General features: G+C 59.7%; 1 protein-coding gene across 2 annotated transcripts in view; it reads right to left on the bottom strand.

The window, feature by feature from the left end:
• Positions 1-19,673, bottom strand: part of DGAT2 (diacylglycerol O-acyltransferase 2) — a 33,123-nt gene that overhangs the window by 12,493 nt on the left and 957 nt on the right. Inside the window, exons 1-4 of one of the 2 annotated variants that reach the window (XM_051822288.2) lie at positions 18,336-18,475; positions 8,015-8,143; positions 3,057-3,164; positions 2,798-2,868 (exon numbers count right to left, since the gene is read on the bottom strand). In XM_051822288.2, the coding sequence (XP_051678248.1) occupies positions 2,798-2,868; positions 3,057-3,164; positions 8,015-8,143; positions 18,336-18,366 (339 nt within the window). In that variant the 5' untranslated portion in view covers positions 18,367-18,475. Of the gene's footprint in view, positions 1-2,797; positions 2,869-3,056; positions 3,165-8,014; positions 8,144-18,335; positions 18,476-19,673 lie in introns of those variants that run through there. The other variant, XM_008263828.4, reaches the window with a different exon arrangement.

Below are 19,673 nucleotides of genomic sequence, written 5' to 3'. Positions count from 1 at the left end.
GGGGCCTATGAGGACACTGAGGCCGGGTCCCTGAAGCAAGGAGACAGCAGGGATGGTTCAACGTCCCAGCACTGGCCACTGCTCACTTCCAACTCCAATGCACTGCTTTTTCTCACGTGCACAGCCGCAGTTTGCAAATGCAGCACAGTGAGCTTGAGAGAGGGACAGAGGCTGGCAGGAGCCATCAGACAGTGCTCACCGTGGTACAGCAGCCGGGGCTGACTCTTCTGTGTCCCCCTGCCCAGCATAGGGTCAGCGAATGGTGGCAAGGCTGGAACTTGAACCCAGACCTCCAACAGCAAGGGGGGGTCAGCTGGACCCCGGGAGTGGGGATCAGCCTAGTGTGGAAACCAGAGGGCTGATCGTCCCAGAGGAACAGGCAGCAGGAGTTCAGTGCAAAGGCCCTGGGGCCCAGATCCAGGAGGGCTGGGCTGCAGCTCCAACGCTGCCCCGGACCTGCTGTGCAGCCCAGACAAGTCCCTGCCCCTCCTTGGACTCGGTTTCCTCACCTCCAAAACGAGAGGTTCAGGTCCCATGATGCAACATGCTCCCCACCCGCCCAGCAGCAACAGCCTGAGATGGGGGTCAGCAGAGGGGCCGGGAGCCCAAGGAGCAGCAAGGTCCTGGGAAGGGCTGGGGTGGACAGAGGGAGCCGGCCCGGGGCCACCCCCACACTACTGCAGGCAGCGGAGGAATGTAGAGTTACACAGCCACCTCCCCCAGGCAGTAGGCCAGGATGTCTTAGTCACCGACTCACAGCAGCCAGGGTACACCACCTGGCATCATGTGCTCACATGCCACCTCCACTCGTTAGCCACTGCCGCAGCTGTGCTGGGGCTGGGGGCCCAGGGAGCCAGCCAGGCAGGGGAAAAGCTTTAGGAGTCTGCTGGCGTGCCAGGCAGCAGCACGGCCCACAGCGTCAGCCTGCACTGCAGACCCGGGCAGGGGCCGGAGGCATGGCGCTGAGACTGAAAGCCGGACTGCCCCCATGTATCCTGTCCGGCCTCAGGGCGGCCCGGAGAACACAGGTGCTCAGAAGAGCAGTGCAGGGCCCAGGACAGCCACTGGAGAAGCAAGAAGGAAACCCAGAGGTCACCTGGGCCTGACTTCACGCGGCGGGGGTTGGGGGGGGGTGATGTCTCAGTGGAGACCATGCCCTGCCCTGGGCACTGGGCTTTGCCCGTCTCCGTCCTGCGGGCCCACGGGAAGAAGCCTGAGCGGCTGCCATGTGGGGTGCCCTGGGGCTGCTGCGCACAAAGGCAGGGCTGTGGCAAAGCCCAGGACAGCAGTGGAATCTGGAATCTCGGCTCGGCGGCTCCCAGCTCCTCCGGGTCGGCTTCCGTAGACCGGGCATCTGGTGAATGCTGGCCTCACGGGCTACGGAAGACTCTTGAGGGAAAGGGGCAGGCAAGCTCCAAATAAAAGAGACTCTCCTTCTGATTCTGCGTGCTGCGCCTCCCATCCCCACCCCCCCGCCTCGGTGCTGCTCGTCCTTGCGGGCTGGCCGAGTATGCTGGCCGCCAGCTCACAGGCTTCGTTCACTGCACGCAGATTGCCGGGGCCCTTGCTCCCACCACCACGAGCCCCAGCCGGCCGTGACAAGGGTGTTTCTACAGGAGGAGCTCGGGGAGGAGCGCGGGCCCCTGGGACCTGCCACTGTGAGTTCCAGCCGGGGGCCAGGCAGATGCACTTGACCTGCCTTAGTTCTGCTCTTGAGAAATCCCCCAGCGTTTTGAATTACGCCTTTTCTTTAAATTTTTAAAAATTTCACTTCCTAGGGGCCAGCGCTGTAGTGCAGTAAGCTAAGCCTCTGCCTGTGGCACCAGCATCCCACATGGACCCTGGTTCATGTGCCGGTTGCTCCACTTCAGATCCAGCTCTCTGCTGTGGCCTGGGAAAGCTGTAGAAGATGGCTCAAGTGCTTGGGCCCCTGCACCTGCGTGGAAGACCTGGAAAAAGCCACTGGCTCCTGGCTTTGGATTGGCCCAGCTCCAGCCATTGCAGCAGATGGAAGACCTTTCTCTCTGTCTCTCCTCTCTCTTTAATTCTACTTCTCAAATAAATAAATAAAAATCTTTAAAATTAAAAAAAAATTAACTCCCCAAATGCCAGAAATAGTCGGGGTTGGGCCAGGCTGAAATGAGGAGCCCAGAACTCAGTGTAGGTCTCCCATGTGAGTGACAGGGAGCCAAGTTCTTGAGCCACCACTGCTGCCTCCCAGGGTGCACAGTAGCAAGAAGTTACAATTGGAAGCAGAGCCAGGGCTTAAACCCAGACACTCTGAGAGGAGATGCATCTTATGCACTGTGTAAACACCTGTGCCTAAATTCTGCTCTATGGTAGGCCAGCACTGGTCATAATGTATGCTATCCTATGGCTCTCATCTTTTACATTCAAATGTTGTAATAAGTCTTATTTCTGCCAAGGAACCAATACACCTCCTCCTTGCCCAAGACAAGAAATCAAGAACTATCATGTTTCCCTTTCTGCCTTGACTGCCAGGAAGCTCTGAGGTGAATATGAAGTTCACCTGCAACAAGTGTGTTGCTTATTATGTCTGAAATACTTGTATTTTCCCCCTACGTGTTGATTTTGCTCTTTACCTGCTATGGTATCCCGTGTGTCCCAAGCTGCCTCAAATCCTGCATAAAGCAGGGTAGAGTCCGCAGATGCTCACGGTACAGGATCCCACACTGCCCAGCTCAGCACTTGCGGCCACCGTGGACAGGTGGGCTGGGCCGCAGTGCAGCTCCGCCCTGCGTTCCTACAGACCCAGGCTAACGAGCACAGCCTTTACCTGGATGGGGAAGTAGTCTCGGAAGTAGCGCCACACGGCCCAGTTCCGCACCCACTGCGATCTCCTGCCACCTTCCAGGGGAGAAGCAGGGGTGGGGGCGTTTGGTTAGAGACCCTTCCCACGAGGTCCCTCCGGTCCCTCCCACAAGACCACCCACCGGACTGGACCAGGGCGTCTCCCACAGAGCCCATGATGAGGTGCCTGGGCTGGTGCAACGGGGCGGTGCGGGGTCGGGGCTGGGGGGGGGCACAGCTCTCACCTTTCTTGGGCGTGTTCCAGTCGAAGGCCAACCAGGTGAAGTAGAGCACGGCGAGGAGCCAGCAGTCGGTGCAGAAGGTGTACATGAGGATGACGCTGCAAGCCACTCCTGGGGGAGGTGGGGGCCGCGGTCAGGGCCTCGGCCTCCCCTCTGTGCAGTGCGAGTGCACTACAGGGGCACCAAGCCAGGCGCAGCCGAAGCTGTGGGCCTGGGGGTCCCCAGCTGCAGCCGCTGAGAGACAGCACAGCCCGGGTTCGTCTCCTGGGTCTGTCTCCTCCCTGCACGTCCCACCTGTGCCAGGGCCCAGCACGGCTACCATGGCAATAGGGAGGGAGCACAGCCCACAGCCCACTCCTCCTCTAGGAGGCCCCCCGGAGGCGGGCCTGCCTGGCACAGAACAGAAGCAAAGCACTGGACAGGGCTGGGCCGGCCCCCGGCTCACCCTCCAGGCCCTCATCAGCACTTCTCTCCCTCTGATCTTTGCCAGCCTTCAAGGCCTTGCTCAGATCTCCTCTCTTCAGCGAGCGTCCACTGCCCGCCTCGGTCTCTCACCTCCGAGGGCCCCACACAAGCAGGCCACGGCTTTTTTGCACCCTGGCACATGGCACAGGACCAGCAGCAGCGGGGACCCCTGCTTGCTAGAGGCGTGGGCCCCTGCCAGCAACCCCCCCACACACACACCCGACTCGGAGAGGCCGAGCCCTGCTGTGTGCCCACCCGCCACTGGACACTGAGCGAGCCATGGGCACCCCAGGGCCTGCTTCCGGGGTTCCCCGCCCCCCCCCCGCTCAGCCTCCTTTGGGTTCCCATGGGACAGGACAGGCCCAGAGGCGCACTCCCCGTAACCTGAGGGCAGGGAAGCATCCTGCCCCAGACTCCTGAGCTGGCCTGTCCTGGGGGGAGGGGGGGGGCTAGACCCAGGGCACAGGTACGTTGGAAGGTGTGATCACAGTGCCCAGGAGCGGCTCAGGAGGTGAAAGTACAGGCCCGGGAGGCCGTGTGCCCGCAGTACCTGCTGAAGGCAAGGCAGGGGCCAAGGCCACAACACAGGGCCATGTGTGGCCGCGCCCCAGATCACCCTGGCCAGCAGTTTGCCCCAGGTCTCCTTTTGTAGGCCTAGGAAAGGGACCATCCTGGCCCCCACTGCCACAGGTCTCCGAGCTCTTGCAGAGGCCAGGTGGGCACTCCCGGGAGGGCCTGGGTGGGCCCAGATGCCAGGAGGCTCTGAGCAGTCTGCAGCCCCAGGCCCCACTGCCTAGTGGCTGACTCTCAGCAGAGGGCGTCCCGCCCCAGCTGGCCTCTCTGTAGCTAAGGTGGCTGCGTGGGGAAGAAGAACCAGCAGGGAGACACGGCGTTCCTGGATCTAGCCCTGGCCCTGGCGTCTCCTCCCTCGCCGGGGGACTGCCTCCTGCAGGCAGGCCCTCGGCCTGAGCACCTCAGGCACTGAAACCCAGGCAGATGCATTCTCCCCCAGCAGCCAACACCAGAAGGGCTTCCTGAGCGCGAGGGAGGACGGAACCCCACCCCACCCCCACTGCTTTCTCAGAATCCAGTCCTGTGCTCCCAGTCCCACCCTCCTAGGTGGTGGGGCTGCGGCAGGCACTGATCCCTCTGGGCCCGGGAGGTGTGGCGAACAGGCTGGCTCCCCCAGGGGGAGGCTCAGGACACCTGTGTGGCATGGGGGCCCAGCAGCTCGAGACACAATTCTGCAGCCCCAAGCCCAGGAGGCAAGCAGCGATCAGACGCCCAGTGGTGGGAGCTGATGAAGAGCGCAGACTCTGAGACTAAATAGCCCGGGTGCCGGAGGCCCCCGCCACGTGCCCGACAGGCTCCCTGGCCACAATTCCCCATAGCGTGGTGGAGATGGAAGGAGCGGGTGGTGACTTCACACACACCCTGGCCCTCAGTGAGTGTCCGTGGATCTGGACTGGAAGGAAAGGACATCCAAACACCCACTTTCCTCTCACGGAAATTCAGCATTTCTTTCACTTATGTGTCACAAACCACAACGGATCAGCACTCCTCGTGACATGATCCCAGGCTGACAAAGGGACTTCCATGTCGCATCCCAGCAACGGCAGATGTCCTGAAAACTCATTCCTTCTCCTCGCTACTTGACCATTACAGTAATTACTACCTCTTGCTAGGTCTTTTTATTGGAAGTAATAAGATAGTGCGTGTGTCACTATATGTGTAATTGGCTTTTCTCCAATGTGTAGACATTTACATGTCAATATCCTTGGCTTCCTTTGAAATCCAGTGTATTTTGTATTGAACATTTAAAAGCAATAAGGTTGGGGCCAGTAATGTGGCGCAGTGGGTTTAAGCCCTGGCCTGAGGCGCCAACATCCCACATGGGCGCCGGTTCTAGTTCCGACTGCTCCTCTTCCAATCCAGCTCTCTGCTATGGCCTGGAAAAGCAGTGTGGGATGGCCCAGGTTCTTGGGCCCTGCACCAGCATGGGAGACCTGGAGGAAGCTCCTGGCTCCTGGCTTCAGATAGGCGCAGCTCCGGCTGTTGTGGCCAATTGGGGAGTGAACCAATGGAAGACCTCTCTCTGTCTCTACCTCTCTCTGTAACTCTTTCAAATAAATAAAATAAATCTAAAATAAATAAATAAATAAATGCACTAAGGTCAGGGCCAGTGCTGTGGTGTGGTGGGTAAAGCTGCTGCCTGCGATACTAGCATCCCATAGTTCAAGTCCTGGCTGCCCCACTTCCAGGTCGGTGGTTTAGATGCCAGGTAAGACACTGGTGTCCCACATTGGGGTACCTGGGCTCCTTGCCCAGCTCTAGCCCTTGAGTCTAGCTTCCTGCTCATGGTTCCCGCCAGTGATAATTTGCTGGGTCCCTGTCACCCGTGTGGGAGGCTTGGATGGAGTTCCTGGCTCCCGGCTTCTGCCTGGCCCAGTACTAGCCATCATGGGCATGTGGGAGTGAAGCAGTAGCTGAGTATTCTTTTTCTTTGTGTGTATGTGTGTCTCTTTCTGCATCTCATGGAAAAATAAAAAATTAAAACAAAGCGAAATCCCCACTGAGGCCCACAGCCTTCCCCAGAATGCCAGAGGGGCCCAATGGTGTAAAAACGGTGACAAGCCCTGTGCAGAGGGAGGCCTCTGTGCCAGCAGGTGAGTCCCAGCCGGCAGGCTGCGAGGCAGTGGGAGGGAGCGGCCGCGCTCAGGGTGCTCATTAGCAGAGCTTAGCAGACCTACCCTGTCCTACAGGCCCGGCTCCCGCCCACACAGGGCGTTGGGAAGATGCTGGGCTGGTTTCTGGGCTGTGGCTGTGGCGGGGCCGGCTCAATCATTAACCACAGCTGGAGGAATCCCCATGGCATGCTGCGTAGGCTGGGCTTCCTCCAGCTGCTCAGCCCCCTACCAGCTGAGCTCCGACCACTCAGACAAGGACAGTGGGGGCTTCTGGGGACAAGCGGGGGCCCTGCAGAGCGGTGGAGCTGATAAGAGTCCCTGGGTTCTGGTGCTGGCCCCACTACTTTCTCCTTGTGAGACCTTGAGCAAGGCTCTGTCCTCCCTGGACCTCTCCTCCTTATCTCAACAAAGCCTGGTGGTCGCACTGTGCTCCCTCCCCAAGGATTGTAATCAGCAGCTAAATATTCATTATTGGTGGGGGGGGGGGGGGAGCTGGTCCCTGTGGAGGGCCACTTCAATTTGCTCTGCTCCCCTAACTAGTGTGTCTTTTTCTTTCTGAGGCCCTGTGTCCTTGGAAGGACCTGCCCACAGCTATGGTCCCTCTCCCCAGAAGACATGCAGACGCTCACACTGGTAGGTCTGCGGCTTGCTAGAGGGGGTTCATGGCCCCCTAAGCCCACTCTTGGGCTAAAAATGTAGGCTGGTTCTGTGCAGCCCAGGCTCCCCAGCGAGCATGCACTTGGCTTCTTGCTTATACCCCAGTTCGGCCATTTCATGAGCTTGGCAGGCTCGGGCAGTAGGGATTCGAAGGAGGACATGTCAAAGGCCTGGCACACTTTGGGGCTTCAACAAAGAGCTCCCTCGTCCTTGCCTGTGCCCTGACGGCCGCTCAGCACTGGCCCGGAAGCTCCTGCCAATCCCCTCGGCCTGACAGCCCTGGAGAGTGGGTGGCAGGAGGGACTGGCTGCCCGGTGCTGGGCTGTGCCCTGTGAGGCCCAGCAGCAGGCGTGTCCATGCCCGATGCACCAGGGACGCCACTTGCTATGCTGAGCATGCAGAGGCCTGGGTAAGGACACCAGGGTCTGTTCCCTCCTCCCAGATGACCCAGTAGTCCTGACCCAGGCCTGGGTGACAACCGGGGGCACGGTGACATCCAGCCAGACCTGCAGAAGCAGCAACCAAGGCACTGATGTGGGCGGTGCTGGGATAAAACAGCATGGGCGTGAAGCCGGCAGCTGTAGGAAGCAGCAGGGTGGGTGGGCGAGGGCTGGGGTGGGCTCCAGGGACTGCCCGACCAACAGTGCCTGCATCATGGGGGCTCAGCATGCCCAGCCCTGGGCCAGGCACTCTCATTCCTCATCTCCCGGTGCCATGAAAGCCATGTGAAGTAGACACGTTCGAAATGGGGAAACAGATGTGCTGAGAGCTGGAGTGACCCGCGCAGGGTCGCAGGGTCACAGGGCCCATGGGTAGCACTGCCAGGACTGAAGCCTAATGCCGGAGGGCAAAGCGGCCCCACAGTAGGACAATGCTGGTTGCTAGGCACAGGCACTGGGGGCCCACAGACCTGGCTCTACATCTGTGTGCCTTTGGGCAGGGCCCCCACCTTCTCTGAGACTCGGGATTCCCATCTGTACAGTGGGAACCACACTGCCACCTCCCGCGGGATGCTGCCGAGCCCTCCTGACAGCCGCAGGCTAGAGCCCTTGATCTGGAGCCCCAGAAGTAAGGGTAAGCGCGAGGAGACCACGGGGCGGCCGTGCAGAGTCCCTGCCGGCCCAGACTCCCCCCGTCCGAGCCGCAGCTTACCCAGCACGAGGAAGGACAGGACCCACTGGAGCACCGAGATGACCTGGAGCTGCTTTTCCACCTTGGACCTATTGAGCCAGGTGACAGAGAAGAGGTCCTGGAGGGCGGCGAGGATGCTGGAGCCAGCACCTGCGGCAGAGGGGACACGTCAGCCCACCACCAGCCTCCCCCTCCCCCGCAGGTGCCTTCCAGGTGACAGGCACGTGGCTGCAGGGTCAGGTCTGGCTTCAGATTCCTGCCCTTTGCAACTCTGGGCTGTGTACACACAGTGGGGACAGTGTCCCCTCCCAGGGCCATCGTGGAGAGCAGATGAAGCACGTACAGGGGCCTCAGGGACCAGCTGCTCTCCTCCACCCCAGTACAACTCCGGTGCTTAGGCTGTACCTGCATCCAGCGCAAATATTTAATCTTTGCGAGCTGTGGCTGCAAGGCCAAGGACAGAGGGTCAACATCCAGTAGGCAATGTTTTTCCTCCAAGTGTACTTTGAGCATCCCCAGTCCCTGCTCTCCCACCCCCGATCCCCTGCGGCGGATACCACTTGTCCCAGCAGCATGCTCCCACCCCCACCAGGCCACCTTCAGAGGGACTGACTCTTCCGGCTTCATCTCCAGTGCCCAAGCTCGCGGCCCGGGGAGAAACTGCATGGGAGTTTTTGTTTGTGCAAAGCTCCCAGGGCCCAGGGAGCCCTGGGCAACCTGGAGGACACTATGCCAGTACCAAGCCAGCGCCAAGCCTGGAAGTGAGGACAAGGTGTGCCCATGAAGTTGGCACTGTGGCTGTGGCCCCACGAAGCCTGGAGATGGCAGGAGAGGCCACACTGGGGAGGGGCCCGGGCAGGGCTGCTAACCCATTCCCCATTCCCTCCAGCTGCCACATCACACCCCCTCTGTGCTGAGCCCCAGCTGCATGCCTTCTCTGAGCGCCTGTTGTGTGCTGGTCAAACATTCCTTCACACCACCCACTCCGTGCAAGGCCCAGAGCACAGAGGATTCATTACAACCCTTGTCCTAGAGGGTCTCCTGACCTTTCGCCTGGGGGTGGGGAGGGAGAAGGATTCGGGGCTGACACTCAGGCCTTTGCTTGTCCTTCAAATCTGCAGAGCAACAGGTACATAGCAGACTTCCGGGGGTGGGGGAGAAGACACTCACACACTTGTTGTTGGCTGAAAGTGGCCGATGGCTGTGACTTTGAGGAGGTGCACGGGAGATGCCAGGCCTGGCATGGGTCTGTCCCCTTTACCTGGTCTGACGGATCAGAGGGAGGGGGCGTGCTATGGCATGGAAGAGTCAGACCAGAGTTCTGACCCTGGCTCTGCTTCCCATGCGACAGCGGCTCCCTGCTACAGGCCGGCGCACGGCCGGGATCCGGTGCTCACGAGCATCTGACACTCCCCATTCCACTCAGCAAAGCACGAGCAGCAGCCGGGCCACCAGGCTGGGCCAGCGGTCATAACTGCTCCTTCACCCCCTTCTCAAACTCCCGCTTCCCAGGGAGTCTGAGGGCCTCCAGCGTGATCCGGCATGGCTCTGCCTCCCGGACCTGCCGCAGGAGCCACGGCTGCTCCAGAATGGTTCAGGGGCAGGTGAGACCCTGTTCTACTCAGGGAAGGCAGGCTGTGCCCAGCAGAGAGAAGACAGAGTGGCTTCTAGCACTTTCTACCCAAGTGTGGTCCAGGCACAGTGGCATCAGCAGCTTCTGTGAGCTGTTGGAATGCTGGGGGCCAGGCCGCCTCGGACCAACCTGGCTGACGGCAGAGCCCAGCCTTGGGAGCTAGCCCGTCCAGGGATGCTGAACCCTAGACCTCAGTGGGAGCCCCCAGGGGACCTAAGGAACATCAAGTCATTGCTTGTCTGCCCTGCTCTGTTCACCTCCGACAACAAACTAAAGCCACGTGTCTGGCGTTTTTGGAGAGAGAAGGGCTTTCCTTCTCTTGGGTCGTCAATTCTAAAGACCACCCACAAGCCCAGAGCTGGCTGGAGCTGCCTTGCCACGACAGGGAGGAAATCTGAGAGTGGAAGCAGGCCAGACCAGCACTGCGGATGAAGGAGAGAGAGAACGCCAGCCTCCGTGGGGCTCTAGGCTCCCTTCCTGGCACGCACCAGTCAGTTCAGACAAACACACTGTCTTTTCATCAGATTGGAAGCTGCCTGGGGGCCAGGCCTGAGTCGGGTCTATGGCGAACCCCAATACCCTGCCAGGGCTGGTGCAGGGTGGGCGTCAGGAGGGCTCAGAGGGGACGGCAAGAGCAGAGCTCCGCTCTAGCCATTCCCCGGCACCCTAGGACCCCTCCCTGCAGGCCGAGTGACACGCATGATGCCCAGGAGACAAGTTCTGGGCCGCAAAGCGCTTGAACAGGTGCTTGGACTCCTGTGACTCCAGCACCACACCCCCACTGTGGTGGTGCTACACGGCCAAGGTCACTCAGCCTGAGGCAGGCAGTCGGTCTCAGTCTGGGCTTCTGTGTCTGCCCCTGTGCTGCAGGTCTCTCCAAATTCTTTCTTTCTTCTCTCCACAACAAAGCCTTCCCTGGAGGCCGGCCAGGGACAGTGACCTGTTTTCCCTCAGAGGAGTGGGCCAGGTGCAGGCATTGCATGCAGCTGATACAGTGGGTTCCAGTCCCAGCTCTGCCACCAACTCCTGTGTCAGCTCGCCCAAGTCTCTTCACTTCTCTGAGCTTTGGTTTCCTCAACCATAAAATGGGGGGGGGGGGGGGGAGGTGAGAACTGTCTGACCTCTGGCCTTTGACCTCCAGAGGACTCCTGGCTCGGGAGCAGAGCACCAGAGCTCATCACTTTCAGCAGCTGTGGCGCAGTTGCCCAGGGTAGTTGGAAGTGGGGTTCAGTTGGACACCCACAGGCCGCTGACAGTCCCGGCTGTCGGCACTGCCTCTGCCCCAGTTGTGGCCGGGAGGGGGCCAGCAGAAGCTGGTGGGACTGCCGGTGTAGCCATTACATGCCACCACCTGCACACACAGCCTACCTGATTCTGACTCCTGGGTGGGCCAGCAGGGAACCACAGCATCCAGCTGAGGCCCAGGTCCAGTCTGCTCCCTGCCTGCCTTGCACAGCTGCACGCCATCTGCACACTGTCACAGCACCTGTCCCGCATGGCTATCATCCTCTGCCAGGGGCTCCCGGGCACCAGGGCTGGGTTCTGCCCAGGACCCTGCACAGGGTCTGGCAGGAAAAGTAACTCAGAGAGGGTGACCACCTGGAGGCCTGGCTGCCTGGAGAGAGGCCATACCCACGCGAGCCCCATCACTGAGGACCCTGAGGCGGGGGGGGGGGGGCAGAAGCTCTCAGCCTTTGAAGGGGACAGATCCCCCCTACCTACACACATCCCTTGTTCTGGGGAGAGCCAGGACAGGCTAGAGAGCAGAGCAACGCGTGCTGAGAAGACAAGTCCCCAGGGCCACCTCCAACAGCGGCTCCTACATGTGGGGAGGGCAGAGGACGTGGACCCGTGGGGGAGGCCCACAGCAGCTGGGCTCCTCCCCTGCCATGACAACGTGGGGCACTGTTGTCCCGCAGTGCTTCCCTGGGAAGGGACACATGGCAGGGACTGGCAGCCCAGGTCACAGAGGAGGAAACAGAAGCGGGGGGAAGCCGCTTGCCCGGGCTCGGGGCGTGGGCCACCAAGGCTCCTCTCAGGTATTTGGGTAGCAAATCCCTATCATTTCTATGATGCCACGCCACAGAGGGCTGGCCACCACCCACACTCCAGGAAGGTGACACACCCCAGCTCAGGAGGACCGCCCACAATGTCCCATCCCACACCCCACGTCTCTTGGGCCAGGAGTGGGAACACCCCCACCCACGTGCTCCCCCAGGCCGAGCTCCTGCTGCCAGGGTGAAACCAGAGCCGCCAGCAGCAGGGAGGGTGGAGGTGTCTGAGCGCCATGAGACATGAGCGGCGGACCAGAGCAGCCTGGGAGGCTGCATCCCACGGCTGCTTGCAGCCAGTCCCATCCACACCTGCGGGCGGCAGAGTCTCAGCCCCAAAGCCCTGGAGCGGAGAAAGGGACCTGGGCCAGCTCTGCCCCTGCCTGGCTCTGCGGCGTGTGCAAGCCACCTAACCGCACTTGGCTCTAGGCTGCACATCTATAAAATGAGGATGAGCACTACCCTCCCCCATGCGTGGTTAGGAAGAGTAAATGACGAAAAACGTGGTGGCCACACAGGGCAGGAAGGGTAGGAATGCCGGGCACACACACAGCTCTGCAGGCGGTGCAGGGCCCCGGGGCTGTTACAAGGGAGGTAGCCAGGTGAGGGCTGTGGCAGAGGATGCTCCAAGGAGGCCCCGGCGCTCTGCCACGGCCCTGAAGACAGGCTCCGAGAGCAAAGGGGAGGAGAGTGGGCACTGCAGCTGGTGGAGCACAGACGTCGACGGGGTTCTCACAGCGAGGCCCAGAGCCCGGAAGTGGGGAGAGGGTACCTTTACCCAAAACAGGCCGGGATGCAAGACTGCCCAACCCAAGGGGGCTTCCCAGCAGAGGCGGATGGGGTCAGAGATATGACTCAAAGCACAGAGCACTGACAAGGTGCCAAGCACACAGCAGGTGTCCCACCTGGTAAGAAGCTTACATTCTGTCCAGGCAGAGATACAATACCTATGCTTAAGTGTGCGGTGAAACATCAGGCAGGGCTGAGGGCCGTGAGGAAAACTCCCTTGGGCAAGGAGATAGAGGCCGGGGCCAGAGGACCCCCCCGGCCGGCAGACAGCAGGCACTGGGCACTCACGGAAAGTGGGTAGGTCACACCTCTGGACAGCCTCACCACTGCCCCCACCCATTACCACGCCACTACTGGCATCTGGGGAGGGGGTACCCCAGCCTGAGAAGCTGGGTGTCAGAGAGCCCAGCCCCTGATGTGCAGGAAGCGCGGCCTGAATGACTCACTTCCTGTGCGGGCCTCAGTTTCCTCATCAGGGCAGTGGGGCTAATACCCACCTCGCCAAGTCGTGAGCATTGAGCAAGATAATGTATGGGCATGAGTGTCATAAAAAGGAAAGCTCTTTCATTAGCGAGCGAGTCTCTGTTGTCCCCTGTCTCATGGGGACAACTGGGCCTACGCTGGCCTTGGAGCAGAGGCGTAGGCAACAGGGAGACTCAGGGTTCAAGTCCCGGCTTTGACTCTTCCTGCTGGGAGGCCTGGAAAGTCACCTCCTCTCCCCAGACCCAGCGTCTTTCCTGGTGGGGACCCAGGACGGTGGTGAGGAGTGCGAGTAACTCAAGGAAGAGGCCGGAGTGTCTGGCACAGAGCGCCAGCGAGGCCACAGAGGTGTGACAGCCTCTTGGTGGGCACAATCCTCCCGCTCACATCCCAGCCCCAAGGACGACGCACCTGTACCCATCTGCACCCAAGCTCAGCCTTCCCATGCCAGGCTGGGTACAGGTTTCATGGAAGCAGAGGGTGGACATCCTGCCCCCGGGCCCCCAGGGAGACCCAGAAAGCTGGGCCAAGGCCAGAGGGGAGCTCTCTTCCAGGCTTCCTGGGGCAGGGGCCGCACAGCAGGAGTTCACGTGTGTGTGGTAAGGAGAGGTTTGACCACAGCACCACAGCCTGCTCTGAGGGCCACGTGTGCTGTTGGGAGAGTCCCAGCACAGGGCTAGGCTATCAAAAGCCTTGCACTTGAAGCTGTGCCTCACCGCTGCTCAGCCAGAATTTCCTTCCCTCCAGGAAGTTCCCTCAGGCTCTGTGCGCTGCCTGCGATGCCCTCGGGGTAGATTCTGTTACCTCCAAGCCCGGCATTCGCACACACTCACCAGGCACCTGCTAGGCACTGCACACCGACCCCACGCCACGGTGACCAGCCAGCCGGCCCTCCTGCCCTGCCTCTATGCAGGCTGCGCTGAACACCCCCACCTCCCTCTTGCACTCAGCCTTCCTCATCAGGGGAACCGTGTGTGTGCGCTTGCCAGGACCACGTCTCATTTACCAGAGTCCCTGGGCCAGGCATGGAGTCAGACTTGGGAGCAGGGGCTTGGTCAATGTTTGTGGCAGGAATAAACCAGACCCGGATGAGAACAGAGATCAGCCCTTTGCAGGTGACTGACCGGCACCGCGACACAGGGTCAAACGGAGCATCCTGGGGCTGGGGCGGTGGGGGGGAGGGCTCCGCCCTGGAGGACTGCTTAAAGCTGAGGGCAACAGTGGGAGGCTCCAGGGGAAAAAAGGGAGGGTGGAACCCAGACGCCACCACTCAGGCAGTAAGGACGCTCTAAGTCCCCCTTGCAGGCCACACTCTCCTCAGGGGAGCCCCTGCCTCCCCTGGTTCTGGGGCACCTGCTGAGGCTGAGCTCCGGTCTCGGATGCCCCACCCACATACGGCTGGGGGAAAAGGACCGTGGAGGGTCAGCTGGGGCCAGGAGCCCAGCGGAGGCCCTCAGCCCTGCCCTTCCTGGGGAAGCAACAGCTTAGGAGGAGGATGCGGGGTGGGGTCAGCCCCCCGAGCTGGGGGCCTGGCAGCCACAGGGCCTCAAGGGCGAGAAGACACAGGTCAGAGACTATAACCTCGAGCAGTTCAGTCGGGCTGCGGCACAGAGACTGGGAGTGTTGGTCTTGCTGAGACAGCGAGGGCGGGGCCGCAGCCTAAAGGCCAGGCAGAGCGCCAACCAGCGCCCCCACGGCCTCCACCAACTTCAGCCAGGCAGCTGGCCTGCCACTCACTGGTCCCTGCCACTGTGCACTCTCGGTCTAATGGTTCCCTTCCAGGGGTCTGCTTTGCAAATGTTGCATCTTTAAAGCAGGGCCCAAGGTGGGGGAAGGGGGGCTCGGGACTTCTTGGCCAAAGGGAAAGCCAGGCACTGGAAAAGCAACCCCAGGCTGGCGTGCTGGGCTGGCTGCTTGGCCTGAGCATCAGGACCCTGGATAGGCTTGCTGGTCTTCAGGGCCTGGTGCAGGGACCCAGGCAGCCCCAGGGTCACCCTCCCCCTCGCTGGACCCTGGTCTCCCCACTGGCTTGAAACCAGGCGGCTGGGGTTGGGGTTGGTCAGCTGAGTTCCTGCCAACCTGGGCCTTCTGTGCTCTGCTGGAACCCACGGATGTGCTTTTATCCACAAAACACCCCCTACAGGGAGCAGGCACCCCACTCGGCCTACTCCAGAAGCCTGGATTTCATGCATTTGGTTTGCATGAACCAGGGCAGAGTCCGGCAGGTGAGGCCAAGGACGTGTGCCCCTTAGGACACTGTACTCTTGACAATGCTGCAGCTACAGCAAGGACCCTGGACATGACTGCTAAGGACCCGGGCCTGGCTTTCCCCAGCTCCACCCTCTAACCCAGTACATTCAAAACACTCAGGTGGGAGGGGTTGCCACAGCAATGCCACTGGCTTGCGGGTGTGCTGCCAAGCAGCCCCCGAAATGGGCCCCTATCACAGTACATGGCGAGGAGGGGCACTTGTCTAGGCCTCACGCAGGATGTGACCCCTTTTCACAAGGAGAACTTAAGAAGGAGGAAGAGGGTGACCCCAAGAGTCAGGGGCAGAGCCCGAATCCAAAGGGTCATCTCAGCCAGCCCTGTTTGCTGTGCAGACGGGGAGGCAGAGGTGCCCACGGGCACGCAGTTAGCAGATGCAGAGCCGGGCTCCTGGTACTCTGCTGAGAACTGCTAATTCTGCCTTAATAAGAAACCGAGTTCACCCTTCCTACTCCTGATGATTTGCCCAAAACGTTCCCGGTTTCAGCACCATAACCAGGGAAGATACCCTTAGGGCACTTTGTCCATTTTATAGATGAAGAGACTGAGGCAGGAGGGAGCAGTGGTTTGTCGAGGCTGCATAGCAGTTCTGTGGCTGAGCAGGGGCTCATCTACCCTGCGCCTGGGCCCAGCTCCCAGCCCCAGCACTAGCGGCGGCTGCACCCCAGGAGCACCCAGGAGTGCTGGAGGCTGAGAAACCAACTGCATTTTCTAACTCCTTTCCCAGGAGCTCAAAGTTTTCCTCCCGGGGAGGCTGCAGGCAGACGCAGGCAGGCCACCGTGAACTGCATCCAGCAGCCTGTCCGTCGCCCCTGCCCCTGCCTCTCAGCACACCAGAACCTCAGCCCGGGCTGGTCACTCAGGGGCCCTGTGGTCAGGCTGCCTCTCCCACCCAGTACTCACACCTCTATTCATGTGCAGAATAGCCCTGCCTGCCTTGCTAAGCTCTGTTCCTCCTCCAAGATCCAGACAGGATGTCGCTTCTTCCAGGGAGCCTTCCCTGACCCTTACCTCCAGCTTCCACAGCTCTCCCCTCTTCCTCCCCGGTCACTGCTCCCTCACTCTGCGCGGTCACTGTGTGTACATCCCTCTGGTCTTGCTTCCTTAAAGGCAGGGACTGTGGCTTGACACGCCTGAGGCCCTCAATCAAAGCATCAAAGGGCCCACACCCCAGGTCCCCACCTGGGTGAAGCCCTCCTGGAAGTCCCAGCACAGAGCAAGCGAGGGTCCATAGCATTGGAGCCTGGTGCCCGTCACACTGGACAAACAACAAGGACCAGCACAAGCGGAACGAGCTAGTTTCCAAAGCACTTCCTACTCACATTAATTCCACCCTGGAGAGCCTGAGACTTCTGACCCTGTTTTCCAGAGAGGGGGAGTGAGATTTCCAGGGAGGAAATGAGCCACCCACCATGACCCAGAGAAAAGGCAGGGCTGCAGGCCTGGAGCTCTGACTTCGGTGTCTAGCCCTGGGGCCCAGCTCCTTGCCAGACTGGCACCTCCAGGGCCTGAACAGCTGCGACCCCAGCACCCAGCCAGGCGGGCAGAGAGGAGGCCCGAGGAAGGTTGGGTGCACCTGAAGCTAAAAGCGGAGCTTCCTGGTGGGAGGATCAGGGAAGTCCCATCAATGATTCACTCCCTCAACAAACATTTACTGAGTACCTACTACCTGCCAGGCAGTGTGGCATGGCCACACACTGAGAAAGACAGATAAGGGCTCTGTTCCCCAGGGGCTGACCCTGTCATGGCGGGAGGCAGTGCGCTAGCAGTTAAGCACATGCAATAATTTAGGTAATAAATAAATAAAGGCTACTAAAGCACAACAAGATGTGGTGACCAGGGAAGGCCTCTGAGAAGAGACTGAATGTTCAGAAGCCAGCCATGCAAAGATCTGGGAAGGCAGGCAGCATGTGCAAAGGCCCTGAGGTGGGACTGCATGGAGGGCAATGCTGGAGCAGCGGGAAGACCACCAGCATGTCTGGAACGTGGCAGATGGCACACAGGCGAGGAGCCTGAGAGACAGTAAGAACGAGGGTACTCAAGTACACGTCGCAGGCCACAGCAGGGAGTCTGGGAGGTTTGAAGGATGATGGGAGTAAGCGGAGGAGTAAGGAATGCAACTGGCAGCTCATGAGGCAGTAGGAGCTCTGGGTGCTCCTGGTGTCTCTATCCCCCAAGGCAAACTTGGGGAATTTCCAGGCAAAGCTTGGGAAAAGGTGAGCTCCTGCCACCCCACCCCCCACCCCTGGGAGCAACCCTCACTCATTCAGCCACCCAGCCCCTGAACACTCGGAGGGGAGCCTGCAGCCTCCCACACATCTCCTACTTTAAGGAGGCAGGCCACAGCCGGGGAGGCAGATCTGGCTCTGGCCTGGCTTTGAAAATCCTGGACCAGTCCTTTGTCTCTGGGACTTCAGGGCTTCCGTCTGTACCATGAGGGCTGGCCCAGATCCGGTGCTAACAGCTACCTATGTTTTCATGACTCATGGACTTGTTACTGAACTTGGGGGATAGGAGGGTGGGGGTGGCGCAGGATTGCCACACTGGCCACTGAGTCACCCAGCCTGCTAATAAACTAATACTCTCAGCTCTCCTTTCCCAGCCCAGAGGAGCTCTTGGCAACACAGACAACCTGAACGTGGTCTCTGTGCTGTTAGGGGGAGAGCTACATGGAATCAAGGGGGAAGGATATGAGAGCATGATGCTTGAGGAATGGGCCAGGGACCCGCCAACCCTCTGCTCCAGAGTCACCCCAACAACCACCCCCTACCAAGCCCCTGCCCGTGTGGTCCGCAGCTGGAGGTGGAGGAAAGGAGCCCTGTGGGACATTAGAACCTGCCCCTGCTAACCTCCCACCCACCCCCAGCCTTGCTCTTTGGAGCCACATAGAGTCAGTCGGCTCAGAACTGTCCTGGGGCAGCCCCACTCCGGATTGCCTCCTATGCTCTCCCCTCTGATCTGAAATGCCCACTGCACGGGGGCAAAGGCAGAGAGGTTGACGCAAGTGACTCTGCAGCCTCTGTGCCTGGCCCAGGGCAGTCCTTCAGAGATCCGCACACACCCGCGCACCCAGGCCCCCACGAACACACCGGTCGCCCCGGCGTCGATTTCCCTCTCTCACCCATCACAGGACTTCCCTTCTCAGAATCCATGTCTCTCCTTGAACGCTGCCGCTGACAGGGAGCTCACTACCTCGCAACAGTGGGACCTTATCTGCAGAGGCAAACTAGGCCACTGGGGAGTGTCTTCAGGGACCAGGGATGGAGAAAGCAGGTCTAATGGAGATGCCCAGAAAACCAGACCCGCCTTGTACCCTCCCCTACTCCACCCAGTCTTTCACCAAAGCAAGCCCAAGAGCCACACACACAGGCTTGCATTTCATACCAGCCCTTGTCACATTCTGTATTGTAATTCTTGCACCCACTTCCAAAAAAAATCAACAACAACAAAAACAACAACAACAAACAAAAGCAAGCAGCAAATTGCGTTTTTCAGATCTGCTGACAGCATGGAGATATGCCTCTGACATGATATTAAGCGATCCGTTCAGAACCATTTGCTAGAGTACAAGTTCTCCTGATCGACAGGCTCTAGGTCAACGAGGTGAGAGCCAGGGCACAGCTCCCGGCCTGGGGACCGCAGAGCCCAGGGCCAGGGAGCTCCAAGGAGAGCCACAGGCAGCATTCCCAGCCCATTACCTCTGAAGACAAAAACATTTCTACAGGCGTGAAGGCGGGCAAGTCCCTTCCTTCCCCGGCTCAGGGCCTCAAAGGGAGTCCCGGAGAGCAGGGGTGTCCGAGGCTACCAGCCGGGTGCCTGGGGCCGCTCAGGCTGCTCTCTGGGTATCTGTCCAAGTGCAACCCAGACCAAGAGGGGCAGAAACCCAGTGTACTCGACACACAAGGGACAATGCAACGCCAGCATACAGTTGAATGGGGACACAGCTCCGGCCACTAGATTATAAATGATTTTGATGAACATTAAGAGAGAAAAAGCAGGGTTCAGAACTGTATCTATGGTATGCCCTCAACTTTATCTGCACAGACTCTGAATAAAGATAAAATACCAAAATGTTAATTCAAGGCTGTCTTTGCATAATTGATTGACCAGCAATTTTAATTTTCTTCCTGTTTGTCTATAGCTTTCAAAATTTCTATATTTAATACATTTGATTTTTATAACGCAGGTGGGGAGTGTAGGTTACTACATTGCTAAAATTAGTACATTACTAAAGAAAGAAACCCCAGGTGGGAGAAGTTCAGCTCGCGGAATAAAGACTCGGGGCTGACAGTCGGGCTTGGTGAGAGACAGATCTGCAGACTCGGACGGGTCTGATGACTTCCCGGGCCTTGCCTTCCCCGTCTGGATTTCATTCCTCCTGCCTCGGTTTCTCTGAGCCTAGCTAAGGGGTGTGGGGGTGGAAGGGATGCTCTTGCTCCCCCTGGAAAAAGCTCTGGAG

The sequence above is a fragment of the Oryctolagus cuniculus genome, chromosome 1, assembly GCF_964237555.1.
Source record: "Oryctolagus cuniculus chromosome 1, mOryCun1.1, whole genome shotgun sequence".
Lineage (NCBI taxonomy): Eukaryota > Metazoa > Chordata > Mammalia > Lagomorpha > Leporidae > Oryctolagus > Oryctolagus cuniculus.
This window is presented reverse-complemented; position numbering and strand designations above follow the sequence as displayed.